The 21,905-nt window shown below is 35.8% G+C and overlaps 1 protein-coding gene across 30 annotated transcripts in view; it reads right to left on the bottom strand.

The window, feature by feature from the left end:
* Positions 1-21,905, bottom strand: part of DTNB (dystrobrevin beta) — a 410,081-nt gene that overhangs the window by 154,240 nt on the left and 233,936 nt on the right. For all 30 annotated transcript variants that reach the window (XR_012473465.1, XR_012473466.1, XR_012473462.1 and 27 more), the window contains one exon: positions 20,331-20,408. Coding sequence is in view for 24 of the 30 variants with exons in the window: in XM_074209942.1 (XP_074066043.1) it covers positions 20,331-20,408 (78 nt within the window). In the remaining 6 variants the exon portion in view is untranslated. The remainder of the gene's footprint in view (positions 1-20,330; positions 20,409-21,905) is intronic.

Genomic DNA, 21,905 nt, shown 5'->3' with positions numbered 1-21,905 from the left:
ATTGATCTATCTATCTATCTCTATGTGTACATATCTATCTATCAATCAATCTGTCTGTAAAACAATAGCGATAAACTAACAGAATCATTCCTGGTTTCCATAGATAATGGGGTTATCATCTCTCACAAATTTTCAAGCTAGTAGGAGTTTCAGGGTCATACTCTTCAGATAATTGATACTGCTAAGATTGTAATATGACTGGAACACTTGTCAGGGTTGCCCTCCTTGGTAACCTGCTGTGCTTAAATATTGTCTTACTTTGTATAACTACGGAACCTTTTGCTTCCTAAGCTACTTTTTGTCGTTTCTTTATTGAGTTGTTGCTGTCATTTGATGTAGTATTCAAGTGTTTCTGAGCATTTTTCTTCCTCAGAGGTAGAAGAAATTTTTTCTCATGAAATCACATTTATGAGTCTATCTGGAGGTAAGATGTCTGAGGACTAATCAACACATTTTAGGTCTTTTGTCAGCTCAAGACAAGAAGACCCTCAGCTAACTAAAGAAAAAAAAACTCAAACTCAAACATTTTTTCAACTTCATTTATCTTTCCCTCCATTTTGAACAAATAGGAAACTTCTGAGACTCCCTTGAGAGTTAGGTTAGGGAGAATAAATTCCTTTCAACCCCCAATGGGAATGTTGCTGGTGACCTCTGTTCTCCAGGCCCGTCATTATGGCAAAGGTCCCAGTTCTAGTACTGCCTCCAGTCTCATGCTATTATTTTGTCAGTAGGTACTAGAAACAAGTTATTCATCTTATCACTGATCAATAAGTAATCAATTTGCTTGTTTTGTGAGTTCTCAAACAACCAAATTAAACCTGGCTTAGAGCTGTCTTACTTATTCATCATTAGATTTCATTTTAGTTGAATTAGCTGAGTGGTGCAGCTAGAACACTTTGGTCTACCCTAAGACTATGATAGCCGAGGAGGGCAGATGGCTGATCTTTGGTTCAAACTCATGAGACTTGGTTTAATTGCTTTGGATTTCAAGATCTGAAGCTATATTAAAATCGTTTATAGGCTTCATTCAAGGTACTCCTAGAAAGCTGAAACAACTGCAGTTAGCTTAGAGAAGTTATAAAACATCTTAAGATTCACCTTTGACAGTAATATAAACCCTCAAGGTTCTTAACCTGGAGTTCATGTACTCTCCCTAAGCTGTTAGGGGTCTGTGTATAGATTTCAGGGAATCTGTGGAATTTTCGGTGGACTCAGATGGGGATAGGAAATGACATGCTTAATCTCAGTAACTTTTTTTTTCAGGTTTTTGCAAGGCAATGGGGGCTAAGTGGCTTGCCCAAGGCCATACAGCTAGGTAATTATTAAGTGTCTGGGGCTGGATTTGAACTCAGGTACTCCTGACTCCAGGGCAGGTGCTCTATTCACTGTGCCACCCAGCCACCCTTATTACCATTAATTTAAAAATAAAATTTCTTATTATGCAATTTTGCCATCTCTTATACTTTATTTTTTTCCTTAAGGATATGATTTCTCTTTCAACACATTCCATTTTGATCAATGTATAGCATGGAAACAATGTAAAGACTATCAGACTGTCTTCTGTGGGGGGATGGGGGAGGGAAGTGAGATGGGGGAGAAATTGTAAAATTCAAAAATAAATAAACTTTTAAAAAAAGAATGTCTGCTCTCAAATGAACATAGGCTCCTTGAAGTTAGCTAGAGGGTGTTCCTTAACCGTTAGAGCAGTTCCGGTTGCCATTATACAAATTCATCCTTGTGAAGCAGTGAGCTTAGTTACTTCTGTCTTTTGATTTTGCAACTGAGTCTGGCTCCTATATACCAGAGATTACCTCAACACCTAGGATCCAGTGTTAGGATTTTGGCACAGAGCCAGGTCACAGCAATAGAAAAACAAATGATAGCCTAGTAAGTAATCAGTATAAAGAACAAACATTGATCAAAATCAAAAACCACAGAACTAACTAAGCCAAAGCCCAAGATAGAAGGTAAAAGGCAGATACTAAAGCTGGAGTCCTGAAAGAAGTAGAGGTTGTAGCAGCATCAAACATCTAAACTGAAAAATTGAAGCTGAATAAACAGTACCTTCAGTTTTTTTCCCTTCTCAGTAAAAACAATAGCATTTTTGATTCCTTCCCAAAGACAGTCTCTTGAATAGTCTAAGAGATTCCTTCTAGCTATAAAAATGCTAGAAAATCAACTAAGAAGGAAAGTAATTCATGACATTTATTGTAATTCAATTAAAAATTTGCATTAATGACTTGCTTTGTTGACTAAAATTGTAGCATTTAAATCTTTGAAGGGTTTATTCACTTTCTTTTTTTATGACTTGTTTTAAAAGCATTCCTTAATTCCTTTTATTGCCACAGTATTATTTATTTTTCCATTGCCATTCTAACCCAGGAAGCAGTTTCTTGAGGCAAAGATTTTAAAATAAAAAGGAAAAAATTAGTAGTTTAGCAAAACCAACCAACAATTAGCCATATTAGACAGTATATGTAAAATTTCACACCTGCAGTTTCCCATCTTTGCAATGAAGGAAGTGAGATCCATTTTTTCATTTTTTCAAGGTCAATCTTGGTAATTATGATTACACATAATTCCATTTTATTTTGTTTTTTACATTGTCATATTTACTGCACATTATTTTCCTAGTTCGGTTTATCTAGTTTGGTATTTGTCCATAGAAATAATTTTTATGTTTTCATGAATTCTTAAATTTTGTTATTTTCTGGTACAGCGGATAGATGGCAGGACCTCGGGTCAGGAAGAGCAATCTTCCTCAATTCATATCTGACTTATGACAATTTACTAGAAATAAGAACTGGAGTAAGTCTAAGTCACTTAACCATTTGTCTAAGTTCCTCATCTATAAAAAGAGTCAGAGAAGGAAATAGCAAACTACTTCAATACCATGACCAAGAAAACCCCAAATAGGGTCATGGAGAACTGAACATGACTGAAAAATACATTCATGTACCACAATCTGTTTGGCCCTCGCCAAATTAAAGGACAATTTTATTTCCAGTTATCTGCTGCTCCAAAACGAGTTGCACTATGTAGGTTTTATTGTTCTGTCCTTGATTTGCTTGGATCATGTATGTGTCAATAGAAGAGAGATCTCTAATGAGTAAGGACATTGCAAGTCACTGCTTTGCAGTATTTGATGGGTCTAATTCATAGCTGTACCAACACTGTAGTCTAAATAATATATTTTATTATAAAAAATAACAGAAATATCATAGTTGAATTTGGCAAATCTGAGCAGTGAATAAAACAATATCAGATTTTTAAATGCTAAGTCTTGTTCTTCACATTTTATGACTATGAGCTTCATATGCCACCTAGTGGCAACACACCAAATTGCAAAAACATTTTTTGATCCTAAATCCTTTTTGATAATCTTTACAATTTTTTGAATTTATTTAGTACTTTATTTTTCACCACTTAAATTAAAAACTATTTGCAACACTTGTTTTTAAATTTTTGAATTTCATATTATCTCCCTTCCTCTCTCCCCAACTCTCCCCTTATTAAAAAGCAAATTTGGTACAGGTTATATATGTATAAATATGCAAAACATTTCCATATTAGTCATGCTGTGAAAGAAAACATAGATCTCTTTAAAAATCTCAAGTAAAATAAAGATAAAAAATAAGCTTCAATTTGTATTCAGATACCATCAGTTCTGTCTTTAGGGATGGACAGCACCCCTCATTATAACTCTGTCAGGTTGTCTTGGAACATAGTTAAAGTCATTCCCACATGATCATCTTAGAAGACTGATGTTACATTGTATACAGTACATTTCACTTTACATCAACTCAAGTAAGTCTTTCTTGAATTTTTAAGAGCATACTGCTCCATGCAAGTTTGTTCAGTCATTCCTTAATCGATGGACATCCCCTTCAATTTCCAATTCTTTACCACCAGAAAAGACTTGCCATAAATATTTGTGTATATATAGGTTCTTTTCCTTTTTGGTTTCATCTCTTTTGGAATATAGACCTAGTAATGGTATTGCTTGGACATAGTTTCAAATTGCTTTATAGAATAGTTGAAGAAGTTCACATCTCCACCAATAGTACATTAATATCTCATTTCCCCCACATTACCTCCAACATTTGTCATTTTTCTTTTCTGTCCTATTAGCCAATCTAACAGCTATGAAGTAGTACCTCAGAATTGTTTCAGTTTGCATTTCTCCAATCAATTGTAAGGTGGAGAATTTTTCCATATGATTTAATTACTTTATCTAAAAAGTGTTCATATCTTATAATCATTTATCAATTAGGGAATAGCTCTTGTTTGTTATAAAATTGACTCCAATATCTTTAGGTTTAAGAAATGAGTCCTTTATTAAAGAAATTGGCTTCAAAATTTTTTTTTCACAATTGCTATTGCTAACTGGATTCCCATTCATCCTGTTTACCCCATCCTATTTAATCTATTATCTCTCCTTTCATCTTGTCCTTCCTCAAAAGTATTTTGTTTCTCAGTACAATAATCACACAATTTTAAGGGACTGAGGATGGAAAACACCATCCGGATCCAGAGAAGGAACACAATGTTTGCTTTTGTTCTCTTTTTTTAAAGATTTTATTTATTTTGAGTTTTACAATTTTTCCCCTCATCTTACTTCCCCCCCACCCCCCACAGAAGGTAATTTGTCAGTCTTTACATTGTTTCCATGGTATACACTGATCCAAATTGAGTGTGATAAGAGAGAAATTATATCCTTAAGGAAGAAACAAAGTATGAGAGATAGCAAAATCAGACAATAAGATAGCAGGTTTCCCCCCCCCCCTAAATTTAAGGTAATAGTCCTTGGTCTTTGTTCAAACTCCACAGTTCTTTCTCTGGATCCAGATGGTATTTTCCATTGAAGACAGCCCCAAATTGTCCCTGATTGTTGCACTGATGGAATGAGCAAATCCATTAAGGTTGATCATCACCCTCATGTTGCTGTTAGGATGTATAGTGTTTTTCTGGTTCTGCTCATCTCATTCAGCATCAGTTCATGCAAATACCTCCAGGCTTCCCTGAATTCCCATCCCTCCTGCTTTCTAACAGAACACTAGTAGGAACATATTGTTTTAATGAAAACCAAAGCTTATTATCTTTAATTTTTAAAAGCTGTCTTATGTATTATGTAATTTTTGTTATCTCTATTCTTTTCTCACATGTTCAATTTCAATCTATGTTTAGCATGGTCACAAATGTAAAGCCTATATCAGATTGCTTTCTGTAGGGGGCAGGGGGGAGGAATGGGAGGGAGTTAGAAAAATTGTCAAGTCTTGCAAAAAGGTTAGTAAAAACTATCCTAGAATGTAGCCAGGAAAAGGATAAGATATACCCAAGTGAGTGTGTATGTTATGTCCTCTTTGAGCCAATTCTGATGACAGTAAGTTTCCCTCACTCCCTGCCACTTTTCCCCTCCACTGTAAAATTTTTTTATTGCCTCTTTTATACTAGATAATTTAGCCTCATTCTATCTCTCCCAGCTAATCTTTCTCCAAATATCTCTTTCAACCCTTAATTTTATTTTTTTAAATTATCATCCCTTCATGTACAATTCAATACTTGTGCCTTCTATCTATAATAATGCAAATTATTAAATTAAATAAAATCTATGGTTTACAGTTTCATCTTCTCATATAAGAATATAAACAGTTTAACCTTATTAAGTCCCTTAGAACATTCCTTTATGCTTTAAATTTGAAAGCCAAATTTTCTATTCTGCTCTAATCTTTTCAACAAGAATGCTAGAAAATCTTCTATTTCACTGAATGTCTACTTCCCTGAAGGTTTATACATAATTTTGCTGGGTAGGTGGTTCTTATTTATAATTCTACTTCTTGTATCCTCTGGAATATCAATTTCAAGTTCTTTGATCCTTTAATTTAGAAACTGCTAAATACTATGTTATGTAGCTTGACTTTGCTTGAACTGTTTTCTTCTTGATCTAAGGGCTCTAGAATTTGACTACAATATTCTTGAAAATTTTCATTGTTGGATCTCTTGCAGGAGGCTATTGTTGGATTTTTTTCAATTTCTATTTTACTCTCTAGGAGTAGCTAGGTGGCAGAGTGGATGGAACACAAGCCTTTGAGTTAGAAGGATGGGAGTTTGAATCCATTCTCAGACACTTGCCACTTACTAGCTGTGTGACCTTGGGCACATCACTTAAACCTGATTGCCTCACATCCATCCCCAGTCATCCTGAATCATATCTGGTCCTTGGACCTGGATGGTTCCAGAGGAGACAGGTAGATCTGACTTAGCACAGCACTCCCTCACTCAAATCCAATTCATGTGCTTGTCATGGCATCACCTCCCTGATGTCATGGTCTCTGAGAATAAAGGGCAAACATTATCATTATCATTTAACCCTTGGTTTTAGAATATCAGGTAAGTTTTCCTTGATAATTTCTTTAAAAATGATATCTAAACTCTTTTTTTAATCATAGCTTTCAGGTAGTCCAATAATTTTTAAATTATTCTTCTTGGATCTATTTTCTAGGTCAGTTGTTTTTCCAATGAGATATTTCTATTTTTTCATTCTTTTTGTCTTAATGTTTCTTAATTTCTCATAAACTCGTTACCTTCCATTTGTTCAATTCTAATTTTTAAGAAATTATTTTTTTCAATTATTAAAGATTTTATTTATTTTGAGTTTTACAATTTTTCCCCAATCTTACTTCCCTCCCCCCACCTCCCACAGAAGGCAATTTGTCAGTCTTTACATTGTTTCCATGTTGTACATTGATCCAAATTGAGTGTGATGAGAGAGAAATCATATCCTTAAGGAAGAAGCATAAAGTATAAGAGATAGCAAGATCAGACAATAAGAAATCAGGTTTTTTTTTTCTAAATTAAAGGTAATAGTCCTTGGTCTTTGTTTAAACTCCACAGTTCTTTCTCTGGATACAGATGGTATTCTCCATTGAAGACAGCCCCAAGTTATCCCTGATTGTTTCACTGAGGGAATTAGTGAGTCCTTCAAGGTTGATCATTGCCCCCATGTTGCTGTTAGGGCGTACAATGTTTTTCTGGTTCTGCTCATCTCGCTCAGCATCAGTTCATGCAAATCCCTCCAGGCTTTCCTGAATTCCCATCCCTCCTGGTTTCTAATAGAACAATAGTGTTCCATGATGAACATATACCACAGTTTGCTAAGCCATTCCCCAAATGAAGGACATTTACTTAATTTCCAATTTCTTTGCCACCACAAACTGCTATGAATGTTTTTGTACAAGTGATGTCTTTACCCTTTTTCATCATCTCTTCAGGGTACAGACCCAGTAGTGGTATTGTTGGATCAACGGGGATGCACACTTTTGATGCCCTTTGGGCGTAGAAGATATTATTTTCTTCAGGAACGTTTTGCACCTCTTTTTCCATTTAGTTATTTCTACCTTTAAGAAGTTTTTTCCCTCACACAAAGGATCACAAAAATTATGCCTCTTTTTCCATTTGGTCAATTATTCTTTTTTAAGACATTCTTTTCCTCATCAGCTTTTTGTATTTCTTTTACCATTTGGTCTAGTTTGTTTTTTAAAGTGTTATTTTCTTCAATATATTTCTGTATCTTCTTTACCAAGTTGTTGACTTGTTTTTCATGATTTTCTTACATCACTCTTATCTCATTTCCCAATGTTTTACCTCTCTGACTTAATTTACAAATCATTTTTGATGTTTTCCATGACTTGAGATCAATTTATATTTTTTCTTGGAGGCTTTGGATGTGCAAGTTTTGACTTTGTTATCTTCTTCTGATTGTGTTTTTATTTTGTCACCATAGTAATTTTCTATGATCAGAATTTTTTTTCTGTTTGTTCATTTTCCCAACCTATTTCGTTATTTTTAACTGTTTGTTAAAGTAAGGTTCTGCTTCTAGGGTGGAAGGTGCACTGTTAAAAGCTTCAGGGGTTTTGCATAACTGTTTTCAGTGTTACTTATAGGGACCTGCAAGCTTTCAGTTCTTCCAAGGTGATATGATCTAAGGAATGTTGTGGCCTTTGAACAACCATAAGCAGACTTTTCTGCCCTGGAATGTGACATATATTCCTGCTCCACTGTGGCTACAAGTTCTGATGTGTTAGTGCTTCTCTTTGTCCTGGGATTGCACCCTGACTGTGCCCTGGATCTGAGTATGGATAGAGGAGCAGAGTTCTGTCTCAGTGCTAGTAAAGTGACCCTGCAATCTCCCTTTGACCAGTTGTTCAACCCCTTGACCATCTGTGGGCTGAGAGCTCCACTAACACTGATGCTGATTCAGTCTGCTTCTGGTTTGGGGGGCAGGGGCTGTGGCTGCAGCTGCACTCACTCAGCTTGTACTGCACTGGGCTTCACTCTTACTAGGTGTGACAGGTCTTTCCTGCTGACTTTCTAAGTTGTCTTTGGCTGGAAAATTATTTCACTTCTTTCTTTTGTGGGTTTTGCTCTTCCAGAAATTGTTTTATAGCAATATTTAAAGGTCTTCTGAGGGGTTTTGGGGAGAACCCAGGAAAGTTGCTGACTTTTCTCCAATAAAACCTTTTAGATGAAGAAACTGAAATTTAAATTATGATATGACAGCAAATGTCAAAAAAATAATTATTAAATCCTTTATAACAATCTTCCCAGTTAATGCATGTCAGCACTGAAGACAACAAAATTCGATTGGAAAGTCCTTTGGAGTTCAGAGTAAGCAGACTAGAGGGGTGTTCGTGTGTGTGTGTGTGTGTGTGTGTGTGTGTGTGTGTGTGTCTGCCAGTTTTTGTGAGTGTACCACCTAACTGCCCCTGTCTGTGAATTTCTCTATAAGGTAAGCCTTCCTTACTTGACCCTAGCATTGTTGACTCTCACTAGAATCTAAAGAGAAAAGGATGTAGAAGGTAAAATGCCCCATGTCCCAAGTTAATAAGACAGAACCATTTGATTAAAGGTCTCCCTAAAACTGATGATTTACATAGAAGTTAATCAACTTCATGTATTTTTTCTTTAGCTACACAGTCAATATTTGTTGAGCATCTCCTATGTGCCATATACTCTTCTAAGTGCTTATCTGTTCTCTTGTCTGATTGGTTTATATATAGTATTGTAAATTAGGCCAAAAAATTTCTCATGACAATCTTGAAAAAAATGAAACAATAGTACTTTGAAAGTTTCTTTTGTTTTTCTCAGTGTCCTTAGAGAGAAGTTCCAAAGTAGTTAAGCATATGATTTAAGTAATTTCCTGAATGCTACCTAAAGTCTCTTAAACTTACATGCATCTGACTTCTATCAACTGTTACTTCTTATCCCCAGGTATTATTTTTCTATTCTTTGAGGGTCCCCCTTTTTCTTACTTAGGCTTACACCATTAAAATGAAGGGAATATAATAATTAAAAGGATTTATGGAGAGAAAAGATAAAATGGAATATAGGAAAATAAAAAAGATGAAATTAACATCAATACATAAGAAGGAAAAATTTGTGGCAATTTCCAGATAATAAGACTTGGAAAGTATGGGGAATAAAAATAGTATTTGGTTTATAACTAGCTTTTTGTAGCTTTTCAAGTCCCAATCAATTATCAAAATCAAATAACACTAATTAAATAATACCATATATAGTGTTAGGCTAATACTTAATTTTGTCCCATCACTGAATTCTTTATTATCTGATAACCTATATATGGAACTATACTAAGCTCAGTTAAATAACAGTTATAAAGTTTTGGATGGTAGTTGCTATACAAACACTCTTGAATATTAATGATTGCATCAGTCACTGCAGCCAGGATAAGCTGCCAAAGGACTCTGCCCTTTCTTTGTGGGCCTGATGGGTCATGAAACACAGCCAGTACTAGTTGAAGCCCATAATAGATGCAATTCCTACTCTAGTTTAAAGTAGTAAGTCTAAATCTGACAGGAACTATTAATTACTGTGTTTGTCAGGAACAATTCTTTCCAATGGCAATTCTCTAAAATGATGGTTTTTAAGAATAGGATTTATTTAAGCTTTCAATCAATGCTATCTCTCTTAAGAGTCAGATTTGGTTAATGTCTATGCTGGAGGGTCTTAGTTAAATGAGAATGGAATTCAACCACAGCCCAGGAGCAGTAGAAAGCTGGAAGTTTGCCCAGTCCTTTGGGTGGACCTTGGAAATCTGCCAAGATGGAGGACCCGTAAGTCACATAGGTTTATGGGTTAATTTTGTAATTACTCAACTTTTCCTTCTACTTTTCAAAAGAAGAAAAAAATTAAGAGAAATGAATTCCTGCTGTGACTTGGAAAGAATGCTTAACAATTAGTTTCACAATCATATTAAATGATTTTTTTAATCATACAGGAGAAAACAAATCACTAGTTCCAACTTCCATATAAATTTGGATCTTGAGATTAATTTTCCTTTTATAAGGTTTGGGTAAGTTAATTTAGCCTCCTTATAAAATTTCTTCCATATTTCTTTTTTTAATTTTCAATTTAAATATTTTTATTTATTTGTTTTATCAACTACATGCAATGGTGGTTTTCACCAATCACTATTTTGGGGGGGTTTTTTGCAGTGCAATGGGATTAAGTGACTGTCTAAGGTCACACAACTAGGTAATTATTTTTTTTTCTTTATAAAGATTTTACTGGGGCAGCTAGGTGGTAGAGTGGATAGAGCACTGGCCCTGGAGTCAGGACTACTTGAGTTCAAATCCCACCTCAGACACTTCATAATTCCCTAGCTCTGTGACCTTGGGCAAGCCACTTAACCCCATTTGCCTTGCAAAAACATAAAAAGAGAAAGATTTAATTTATTTTGAGTTTTTCAATTTTTCCCCCAATCTTGCTTCCTTCTCCCCAACCCCCACAGAATGCACTTTGTTAGTCTTTACATTGTTTCCATGTTATACATTGATCTAAGCTGAATGTGATGAGAAGGAAATCATATCCTTAAGGAAGAAACATAAAGTATAAGAGATAGCAAATTTAAATAATAAGATAATTTCCCCCCCTAAATTAAAGGTAATAGTTTTTGGTCTTTGTTCAAACTCCACAATTCTTTCTCTGGATACAGATGGTATTCTCCATCACAGATAGCCCAAAATTGTGCCTGATTGTTGCATTGATGGAATGAGCAAGTCCATTAAGGTTAATCATCACCCCCATGTTGCTATAAGGTGTACAATATTTTTCTGGTTCTGCTCATCTCACTCAGCATCAGTTCATGCAAATCCTTCCAGGGTTCCCTGAATTCCCATCCCTCCTGGTTTCTAATAGAACAATAATGTTCCATGACATACATATACCAGTTTGTTAAGCCATTCCCCAATTGAAGGATTTCACTTAAATTTCAATTCATTACCACCATAAACATGGCTTTTATGAATATTTTTGTACAACTGATGTTTTACTACTTTTCATAATCTCTTCAGGATATAGACCCAGCAATGGTATTGCTGGATCAAAGGGTATGCACATTTTTGTTGCTCTTTGAGTATAATTCCAAATTGGTCTCTAAAAAGGTTGAATGAGTTCACAGCTCCACAAAACAATGTATTAGTGTCCCAGATTTCCCAACATCACTTCTAACATTGATCACTGTCCTTTTCTGGTAATACTGGCCAGTCTGAGAGGTGTGAGGTGGTACCTCAGACGCTTTAATTTGAATTTCTCTAATAAATAGTGATTTAGAGCAATTTTTCATATGACTATGGATCACTTTGATTTCCTCATGCCTTGGCATATCATTTGACCATTTGTCAATTGGGAAATGGCTTTTTAAAAAAAATTTGACTAAGTTCTCTGTATATTTTAGAAATGAGTCCTTTATCAGAAACACTAGTTGTTAAAATGGTTACCCAGTTTATTACATTTCTTTTGATCTTGGTTACAGTAGTTTTATCCGTGCAAAAGCTTTTTAATTTAAGGTAATCAAAATTATCTAGTTTGTTTTTAATAATGTTCTCCATCTCTTCTTTGGTCATAAACTTCTTCCCTTTCCATAGATCTGAAACTACTCCTTGATCTTCTAGTTTACTTATAATATTGGTTTTTATGTCTAAATCCTGTATCCATTTTTTTAAAGGTTTTGCAAAGCAATGGTGTTCCAAGTGGCTTGCCCAAGGCCACACAACTAGGTAATTATTAAGTGTCTAAGGCCAGATTTGAACTCAAGTACTCCTGACTCCAGGGTCTGTGCTCTATCCACTGCACCATCTAGCTACCACCCCCACCCCCCGCCCCGTACCCATTTTGATCTTATCTTGGTATAGGGTGTGAGGTGTTGATCTAAGTTTCTTCCATACTAACTTCCAATTTTCCCAACAGTTTTTAACAAAGAGAGTTTTTATCCCAATAGTTGGACTCTTTGGGTTTATAAAAAAGCAGATAACTATAATCATTTCCTGATATTGTACCTAGTCTATTCCACTGATCCACCACTCAATTTCTTAGACAATACCAGACAGTTTTGATGACTGATGCTTTATAATTTTAGATCTGTAGAGCTAAGCCACCTGCTTTTGAACTTTTTTCATTGAATCCGTGGAAATTCTTGACTTTTTGTTTCTCCATATGAATTTACTTACAACTTTTTCTAACTCATTAAAGTAATTTTTTGGAATTTTGATTGGTTAGAGTACTAAACAAGTAGTTTAGTTTTGGTAGAATTGTCATTTTTATTATATTAGCTCGACCAATCATGGGCAGTTGATGTTTGTCCGGTTATTTAAATCTGATTTTATTTGTGTGAGAAGTGTTTTGTAATTGTTTTCAAAAAGTTTTTGAGTCTGCCTTGGCAGGTATACTCCCAGGTATTTTTAATACTGTCTGGGCTTAATCTGAATGGGATTTTTCTTTCTAGCTCTTTCTGCTTCATCTTGCTAGTCATATATAGAAATGCTGAGGATTTATGAGGGTTTATTTTACATCCTGTGACTTTGTTAAAGTTGCCAATTATTTCAAATAGCTTTTTAGATGATTTTTGGGGATTCTCTAAGTATAGCATTATGTCATATGCAAAGAGTAAGAGTTTTGTCTCTTCCTTCAATTTCTTTTTCTTCTCTTATTGCTGAAGCTAACATTTCTAATACAATATTCAGTAGTAGTGGTGATAATGGGCATCCTTGTTTCACCCTTGATCTTATTGGGAATGTCTCCAGTCTATCCCCGTTGAATATAATGCTTGTTGATGGTTTCAGATAGATATTGTTTATCATTCTAAGAAATAATCCATTTATTCCTACACTCATTAGTGTTTTTAGTAGGAATGGGTGTTGTATTTTGTCAAAAGCTTTTTCAGCATCTATTGATATGATCATATGATTTCTGATAGGACCTAACAGTTTTCCAAATATTGAACCAATCCTGCATTTCTGGTATAAATCCTACTTGGTCATAATACATTCTAGTGATAACTTGTAATCATTTTGCTAAGATTTTATTTAAGATTTTTGCATCTATATTCATCAGGAAGATAGGTCTATAATTTTCTTTCTCTGTTTTAACTCTTCCTGGTTTAGGTATCAGCACCAGATTGGTTTCATAGCAAGAGTTAGGTATAGTTCTGTCTTCACCCATTTTTCCAAAGAGTTTATATAGAATTGGAACCAATTGCTCCTTTAATGTTTGATAGAATTCACTTGTGAATCCATCTGGCCCTGGAGATTTTTTCTTAGGGAGTTCAATAGAGGCTTGTTGAATTTCTTTTCCTGAGATAGGGTTGTTTAGGTATTTAATTCCCTCTTCATTTAACTTGTGCAACTTATATTTTTGTAAATATTTGTCCATTTCACTTAGATTGCCAAATTTATTGGCATAGAGTTGGGCAAAATAATTCCAAATTATCACTTTAATTTCCTCCTCATTGGTGATGAGTTCACCTTTTTCATTTATGATACTAGCAATTTGGTTTTCATCTTTTTTTTAATCAAATTGACCAGAAGTTTTATTGGTGTTTTCATAAAATCAACTCAGCTTTATTTATTAGTTCAATAGTTTTTTGCTTTGATTTTATTAATTTATCCTTTAAATTTAGAATTTCTAACTTGGTATTTAATTGGGGGGCTTTAATTTGTTCTCTCTCTAATTTTTTAGTTGCATATTTAGTTAAATGATTTCCTCTTTCTCTAATTAATCCATGTAAGCATTTAAAGATATAATTCATCCCCTGACACCCATGAGTGAATCCCATAGCTTTTGGTATGTTGTTTCATTACTGTCATTATCTAGGATGAAATAATAAATTCTTTCTAAAATTTCTTGTTTGATCCACTCATTTATTAAAATGAGGTTATTTAGTTTCCAATTAGTTTTGGGTCTATATTTCCCTAGCCCAATATTGCATATGATTTTTATTGCATTATGAACTGAGAAAGTTGTATTCACTATTTCTGCCTTTCTGCAATTGATCATTAGGTTTTATGTCCTAGTACATGGTCACTTTTTGTGTAAATGCCATGTACTGCAGAAAAACAAGTATATTCCTTTCTATCCCCATTCAGTTTCATAAATAAGTCTGTTATATCTGGTCGTCTAATAATCTATTTACCTCCTTAACCTCCTTCTTGTTTATTTTATGATTAGAATTATCTAAATCTGAGAGTGGGAGGTTGGGTCTCCCACTAGTAGAGCTTTGTTGTCTATGTCTTCTTGTAGCTCTTTCAATTTCTTCTCTAAGAATTTGGATGCTATTCCATTGGGTGCATACATATTCAGTATTGAAATCACTTTATTGTCTATGGTACCTTTCAGGAGGATATAGTTTCCTTCCTTATCTCTTTTAACACTATTTTTTGCAGCTGCTTTGTCTGAGATAAGGTTTGCTACCCCTGTTTTTTTCATTTCATCTGAAGCAAAATATATTTTGCTCTAACCTTTTACTTTTACTCTATAGGTATCTCTCTGCTTCAAATGAGTTTCTTGTAAGCAGTATATTGTAGGACTTTGGTTTTTAATCCACTCTGCTATTCACTTACATTTTAAGGGAAATTTCCTCCCATTCACATTCAAATTTATAATTACTAACTCTTTATTGCCCTCCATGCTGTCTTCCCTTGTTTATTCCCCCCCCCCTTTTCTCCCTTTATTCATATTCCCCAGTATTTTGTTTCTGAATATCACCACCTTCAATAAGTTTTTTCAACCCCTCCCCTTTCTTTCTCCTTTCCCTTTTCCCCTTCTTCCTTCACTTCTTTATGTTAGTTCCCCCTTTTCCCCCCCCTCCCTTTCTCTCCTCCCCTTTTCCCTTTTTTTATGTTTTTTTTGAAAGGCAATGGGGTTAAGTGGCTTGCCCAAGGCCACACAGCTAGGTAATTAATAAGTGTCTGAGGCCAGATTTGAACTCAGGTATTCCTGACTCCAGGGCTGGTGCTCTGTCCACTGTGGCACCTAGCCATTCCTCCACTTCACCACCTTGCCACCCCTCCTTTTCCCTTTTTAATACTTGAAAGGTAAGATAAGTTTCTTAACTTAGTGTATGTAAGCTAATTTTAAGTCAGGTCTGATGAGATGAAAATTCAAGTAGTTCTCACCTTCTTCCTTCTTTCCCTCTATTACAACAGATCTTTTGTACCTCTTAATGTAATTAAATTTACCTCATTCAATCTCCTCCATCCTCCCCTCTCCTTAATGTTCCCCTTTTTAAGGAGGCAATGTTTTTTAAATCTTTCTGAGTCACAGAAAAGTCATGAGTATCCACCACTTCTGGCTAAGTATATTCTCTCTAATAGTGTTATAATTCTCGAGAGTTATTAGAGTCTTTCTCCAGGTAGGGATATAGCCAGTTTCATCTTATTGGATAGCATTTTTTTTCTTTAACCTTTGTATGTGTCTCTTGAGCCTCCCATTTGATGTTCAAATTTTCTATTTAGCTCTCGTCTTTTCGTCAGGAAATGTTGGAAGTCTCCCATTTCATTAAATGTTCATCTTTTCTCCTGGAAGGGAAGGCTCAGCTTTGATGGATAGTGGATTCTTGGCTGCATTCCAAGCTCCCTTGCTCTTAGGAATATCTCATCCCAGGCCCTTCAATCCCTTATTGTTGATGCAGTCAGGTACTGTGTAATCCTTACTGTAACGCCTTGGTATCTAAATTATTTCTTCCTGGCTGCTTGCAGGATTTTCTCTTTTATCTGATAGTTCTGGAATTTGGCCACAAATGGCAGTGTCTGTTTTCTGCACCTGGCTCACCCATGATCCAGGAAGACAAATGAGGTAGATGTTCTTCTCCTAGCTTTTCTTTCTGAGTTTTGTCGATCAGATTTCTGTTAAGAAGTTTGTTTCACAGCATACATACTCAATGGGGTATAGGCATCTGGAGTAAGAAGGAGAGGGGAGGGACAGGGGGAAGGGGGGGGATGTGAGTGATGGAGGAGAGGATGGACCATGGCGGGGAGAGTGGTCAGATATAACACATTTTCCTTTTTACTTCTTGCAACGGACTGGAATTGGATGGCCTGTCTGGGACCATAGGGCCAGGTGGATGCTGGGCCTAAGAGGTGGTAGGGGGGTTCAGGGCCTCCTGGCCCCAGGACCATGGATCTGTCTGCTGCGCCACTCAGATACCCTACAGCAGAGTCAGAGTGAAAGGAGAGAAAAATATAGTACATGGTAGTGGAGAAATATGAAAGGAGGGAGTTGTGATCAGCAATGGCCACAGTGGAAAAATATGGAAGTAACTTTTGCCATGAACTTATCATAAAGATTGTGATCCACCCACGACAGAGTTGTTGGTGTTGGAACAAAGACTCAAGTACATGTTTTATTATTATTATTTGGGGGGGGGTACAGGGCAAATGGGGCTGGGTGGCCTGCCTGGAGTCGTATAGCAGGGTGATCTTTGGGTGTCTGAGGCCAGATTTGGACCTTGGTGCTCCTGGCTCAAGGGCCAATACTCTGTCCACCACCCAGCCACACCTACTATTATTACTATTTTATTTTATTTTGGGTCTTTTTTTTTCTTTTTTGGTTTTTGCAGGGCAGTGGGGTTGGGGTGGCTTGCATGTCACACAGCTGGGTGATTGTTGGGTGTATGGGGCCAGATATGGGCTCAGGTGCTCCTGGCTCCAGGGCTGGAGCTCTGTCCACTGCGCCACCTGACCATACCTACAATTATTACTATTATTTTTTTTAATTTTAATTTTTCTCTCTCCCCTTTATCGCTCAAGCGAGTCTATATTTTTGGGGGGGGAGGGGGTATTCTGTTTACTCTTAAACAAGAATATTTTGTCAATGTATAAAAAATTATTTGTACAAAAAGAGAATAAATAGATATTTAAAAAATTTTGTTTCATATTATATATGAGGGAAGATGAGGAGACTTTAGCACAGTGCCTGTCTTCTCTCCACCATCTTGGCCAGAAGTCCGCATATTTCCTTTTCTTTTTAAAGAATTCAGTGTAAAGTTGATTAAAATACTCTTTTTCTACTATATTCAAATTAGCTCTTTAATTTAGAAATAAATTGAAAAAAAGCCATTTCATAAATGGGGTTGTGGCACTTGACCTGCTTGTGTTTCTGAGGCTCAAAGACTGAAAACTGTGTGTGTCTGTGTGTGTGTGTGTGTGTGTGTGTGTGTGTTTCTGTGTGTGTGTGTGTGTTTGTGTGTGCGTATGTGTGTGTATACACTAGTCCTTTCTGATTTTTAATTTTCTAGCTTGTGAATCATCTTTTAGAATAAAGTTCATATTGAATAAATTTTGCCTCTATCCAAAGTGTCAGGTTACTATTTGTATAAATAAAGTTAAAGGCATAAATATAGGAAAACTGTAGCAGTCTTGGAAAGGTATTTAATCAAGAAATGGTCTAAAGAACAAAGGAAAGAAATTATACATATAAATTGAAAAAGATATCTGAGGTTATACAAATATCATAGAAATGGATGGTAATAATATTTAAGTCTAGAAAAAAAACTTTAGAGATAACCTAGTTCAACTTCCTTATTTTAGGGATAAGGAAGTGTGGCAAAGTCAGGTTTGGAAAACATGGTGTTACAGAAAACAAAGAAAGAATGATATCAACCTTGAAATATGTTGAGACATCAATCACATTATCCCTAAAGCTTTTATTTTTTAAATTGAACTAGTACCTACAATTAATTTTTTAAGGCATAATTCCAAAAAATTCAATATAATTGATAGAGTTGGTCCAGGGAAAGGCAAATAATTTGTATGATGGGGCAACTAGAAGTAAACATGATATTCGACAGAAGATTTAATAGACACAGAGTACAATGGGGACACCACTGACCTTGTTCTGAATGCTATTTGTGTTCATGTAGCCTAAAATTTTATTAGCTTTTATTGGCTGTTTTCCTGATTGTCAAGTGGACTGTACTATGATATTAGTTACATTATTTCACAACTGTGTAAAAGAGCAATTCAAGACATAGAGTATTAAAAATTGGATAGGACTTCAGAGATCATCTAGTCCTACCTGCATCTGACCAAGAATCTTCTTGGCAACCTCTCCTCCAAAAAGGGATCACTCAGGAAACATTTGGCAAGCATGCCATCCATGTCTTTGTCCCTTATTGATAATCAGTTTCTCTCATTCCTAACTACCTCAATGAATGCTATTTCTAAGTTTTCAAAAAGATAGAGAGTTACTAAATTCAATCATTTTAAATAATAACTGTAGTCTCAAAAGGCAAAAATCTAAGTAAGAATGAAATCATTTTGCTACTCTTATCTGTCTTAAAAGCAAGAAATGAAGTATTTCATATCATAAATAATATTTTTGTAACTTTTAAGATTTTCAAACTTTGAAACTTAAGTTCATTTTATATCTAAGATAAAAAAAAAATCACAGATTTAGAGCTTCAAGGGATCCTTGAGATCATATGGCCCAAAGAGCTAGTAAGTGTCTGAGGTAGGATTGGAACTAAGATCTTTCTGATACCAAGTCACTACTCCACCCACTACACCATAATGTCACCACCTAATATTTGTTAATATGGTACTATTGTCATCGTTGCTCTGTTATTTCCTATGGGGGGGGGGGGGAGACAGGGGACTTTTTATTGTTTGAAATCTTTATATTTACTAGCTTCTTTCACTGTGGCCATGGTACAAAGAAGGTCAAGAACCTCTGTTCCAGGGCAACATCTGATCTCATACAGTCTCTCAGGGGGCACAATTCTGAATGTATTCAACTTCAGTTTTCTCTTTGGGCTGCCTTATAGAATGAACAAAGGGGGAAAAAAGTCTTCTGAGGAGGTGCTGCCTAGGAATATTCACCATTTATCATAGAGATCTTGAAGATCCAATCAAGAAGCCCAAATTTATGTAAGAAATACTCACATTGGGGTGGCCAGGTGGTGCACTGGGGGGTGGCTAGGTGGTGTAGTGGGGGGTGGCCAGGTGGTGCAGTGGATAGAGCACCATCCCTGAGGTCAGGAGTATCTGAGTTCAAATCTGGCCTCACTCCCCCCCCCCCAAAAAGAAATACTCACATATTATATATTGGGGCTTTTTTACAAGGCAATGGAGCTAAGTGACTTGCCCAAGATTACACAGCTAGGTAATTATTAAGTGTCTGAGGCCAGATTTCAACTCAGGTCTTCCTGACTCCAGGGCCAGTACTCTATATCCACTTCACCACTGAGTTGCCCCTCACATCTCATATATTTTGAGTCTATGATAAATATGTGAAATTATCTCCTTGGAGAAGTCAAGTTGTCTGAACAGAATTTTGTCCTAAATGTACCTCTTTTCCTAAGTACTGCAGCTCTTACTAGTTTGACATAGTTCAATTATCTCTTTCAGAACCCTTACTTCTCTTTTGACTTATTTATTTTGCTGTCCATCCTCCAGAGGAAATATATTTGCACTTACTCCCTGAGTTCCAATGATTTAGACACTCAGAAAGCTAACATTTTCACCAGAAATCACTTTGCTGGAAGCTCAAAAATGTCTTAATTCCACAGGAACAATATATCTGGTGGAAACAGTTTGAATCTTTTTGCTAGTTATTACCAGCTACTTTACAAGAGTCAGATGTTAAAGAAAAGTAAAAGCATGGCTAAAGGATGACCACTGATGCTATTCAATCATCTCCTGCTTTCCTCGTGATTTAACTCCTTTTTAACAATAGCAAAGGCAAGAAATGGTGATCACTTCCTCTACCAGTCAATATCACTGCAGAAACAAATGTAATATGTTTTATGGCTCTCAATCTGGAGTCGTACAAGATGCTAGGCTAGGTGCTGGGCGGGGGGGGGGGGGGATCTACATAGAGCGTATAGTGAGATAGTCATTTGAATATACCCAATTACTATGTACTATATAAAGTTCTTTGCCGAACTTAAAATACCAGTCAGTGTCAGTTTTGTTGTTGCTGTTTTCTTATCATTAATACAGTCCCTAGGAACAAGAACTAGGTAACAATACACTTACCTTTTGGTGGGAGTGGGAACTCCAGAAGACATATGACTAACCATTGTATCATTCATGTTGGTCGGAGGGCGAGGAGGGCTGGAAGAAAAGATATTAAGCTTCCATAAATCACTACTTACAAAACTAGACGAACATATGAAAGAATCTAGCAACAAAGACGAAAAGAACAAATCCTCTGTCATGCTTGACTCCAGCAGATAGGGCACACTAATATTTTAAGCATAAGCAAGTTAAATGTAAGTCATATACTCTTTCAGAGGCCCCAAAACTTTTGTTACAATGGTTATGCAAAAAACTTTAAACATATTATAATAAAGATGTTCTTGAATGTCATTCCTGCCGTTTTAGATCTGATGTCCTAGATATGCAACTGCACTGACCACCTTATGGGGGCAGTGTGCTGCATATGCCATGGTCAAGCAAGGTAGGCTCTACAAAGTACATTCATCACACATTTTCACTTTTCATTAAGTAAAAACAGATAACAATAATAAACTCAATTGATGTTACAACTTTAAAGAAACATTTAATTCAAAGATGATAGCCCAGATTACTGGTTCTTGACCTTTTTTTATAAATACTTTTTTAACATAAAAAAATTTTTCTAATGGGGCGGCTAGGTGGCACAGTGGACAGAACACTGGCCCTGGAATACCTGAGTTCAAATTGAGCCTCAGACACTTAATAATTACCTAGCTGTGTGGCCTCGGGTAAGCTATTTAACCCCATTGCCTTGCAAAAACCTACAAAATAATTTGTTTTTCTAGACTCTTACATGATAGTAGTGACATTAATAGTATTAATTAATAGAGGAAATATATCAAGGTCAAAAGCTATCAAGAATTCAACAATTCTGCTAAAATAATCTCTGTTTTATTAAACTTAGCAATATCTATCAATACCAGTAAATATATACTTATTAAATGCTGGGCATATGCCAGATACTATGCTGAACACTAAGGGCACAAGAAGAGGCACAAGACAGTCCCCAACCTCAAGGAGTTTGCAATCTAACTGAGACAACATACAAATATATTCAAATCAGAAGTCAAAGAGAAATAGAAAATAATTAGCAGAAGGGACCAGAATTAAGAGTTGATGAATAAAGCTTCCAATAAAAGAGAGCAGTAAAAGGTGAGAAGTCCAAGCAGGGGAGAAATTATTCCTGGCATGGGAGACAACTAGAGAAAATGCCTAGAGTCAAGAGATAGAGTGTCTTGTTGATGGAACAGCCAAGAGGCTGCCAGCGAAACTGGATCAAAGGGTACATGTTGGGGAGTAAAGTGTAGGAAGTTAGGAAATGCTATGTTATGAAGGGCTTTGAACATTCTCTTTGTGATCCTGGAGACAATAGGGAGTCCCTTGAGTTTATTGTGGGGGTGTGTAACATGTTTGGATTTGTGCTTTAAGCAAATAATTTTAGAGGCTGAAGGAAGGATAGACCTCTACTCTTTCAAAACTGAAAATATTTATATATTACTTAAGTGGATGGACTGCAAATCAATCAGTGTTCTTCCTTCAAACAGAACCTCTCAGTACATTGACCTGAGAGGCAGTTTTCTCTCAATAATCAGT

This window comes from Macrotis lagotis, chromosome 1 (assembly GCF_037893015.1).
Source record: "Macrotis lagotis isolate mMagLag1 chromosome 1, bilby.v1.9.chrom.fasta, whole genome shotgun sequence".
Lineage (NCBI taxonomy): Eukaryota > Metazoa > Chordata > Mammalia > Peramelemorphia > Peramelidae > Macrotis > Macrotis lagotis.
The sequence above is the reverse complement of the archived record's forward strand: the minus strand, read 5'-3'. Positions and strand labels throughout refer to the sequence as shown.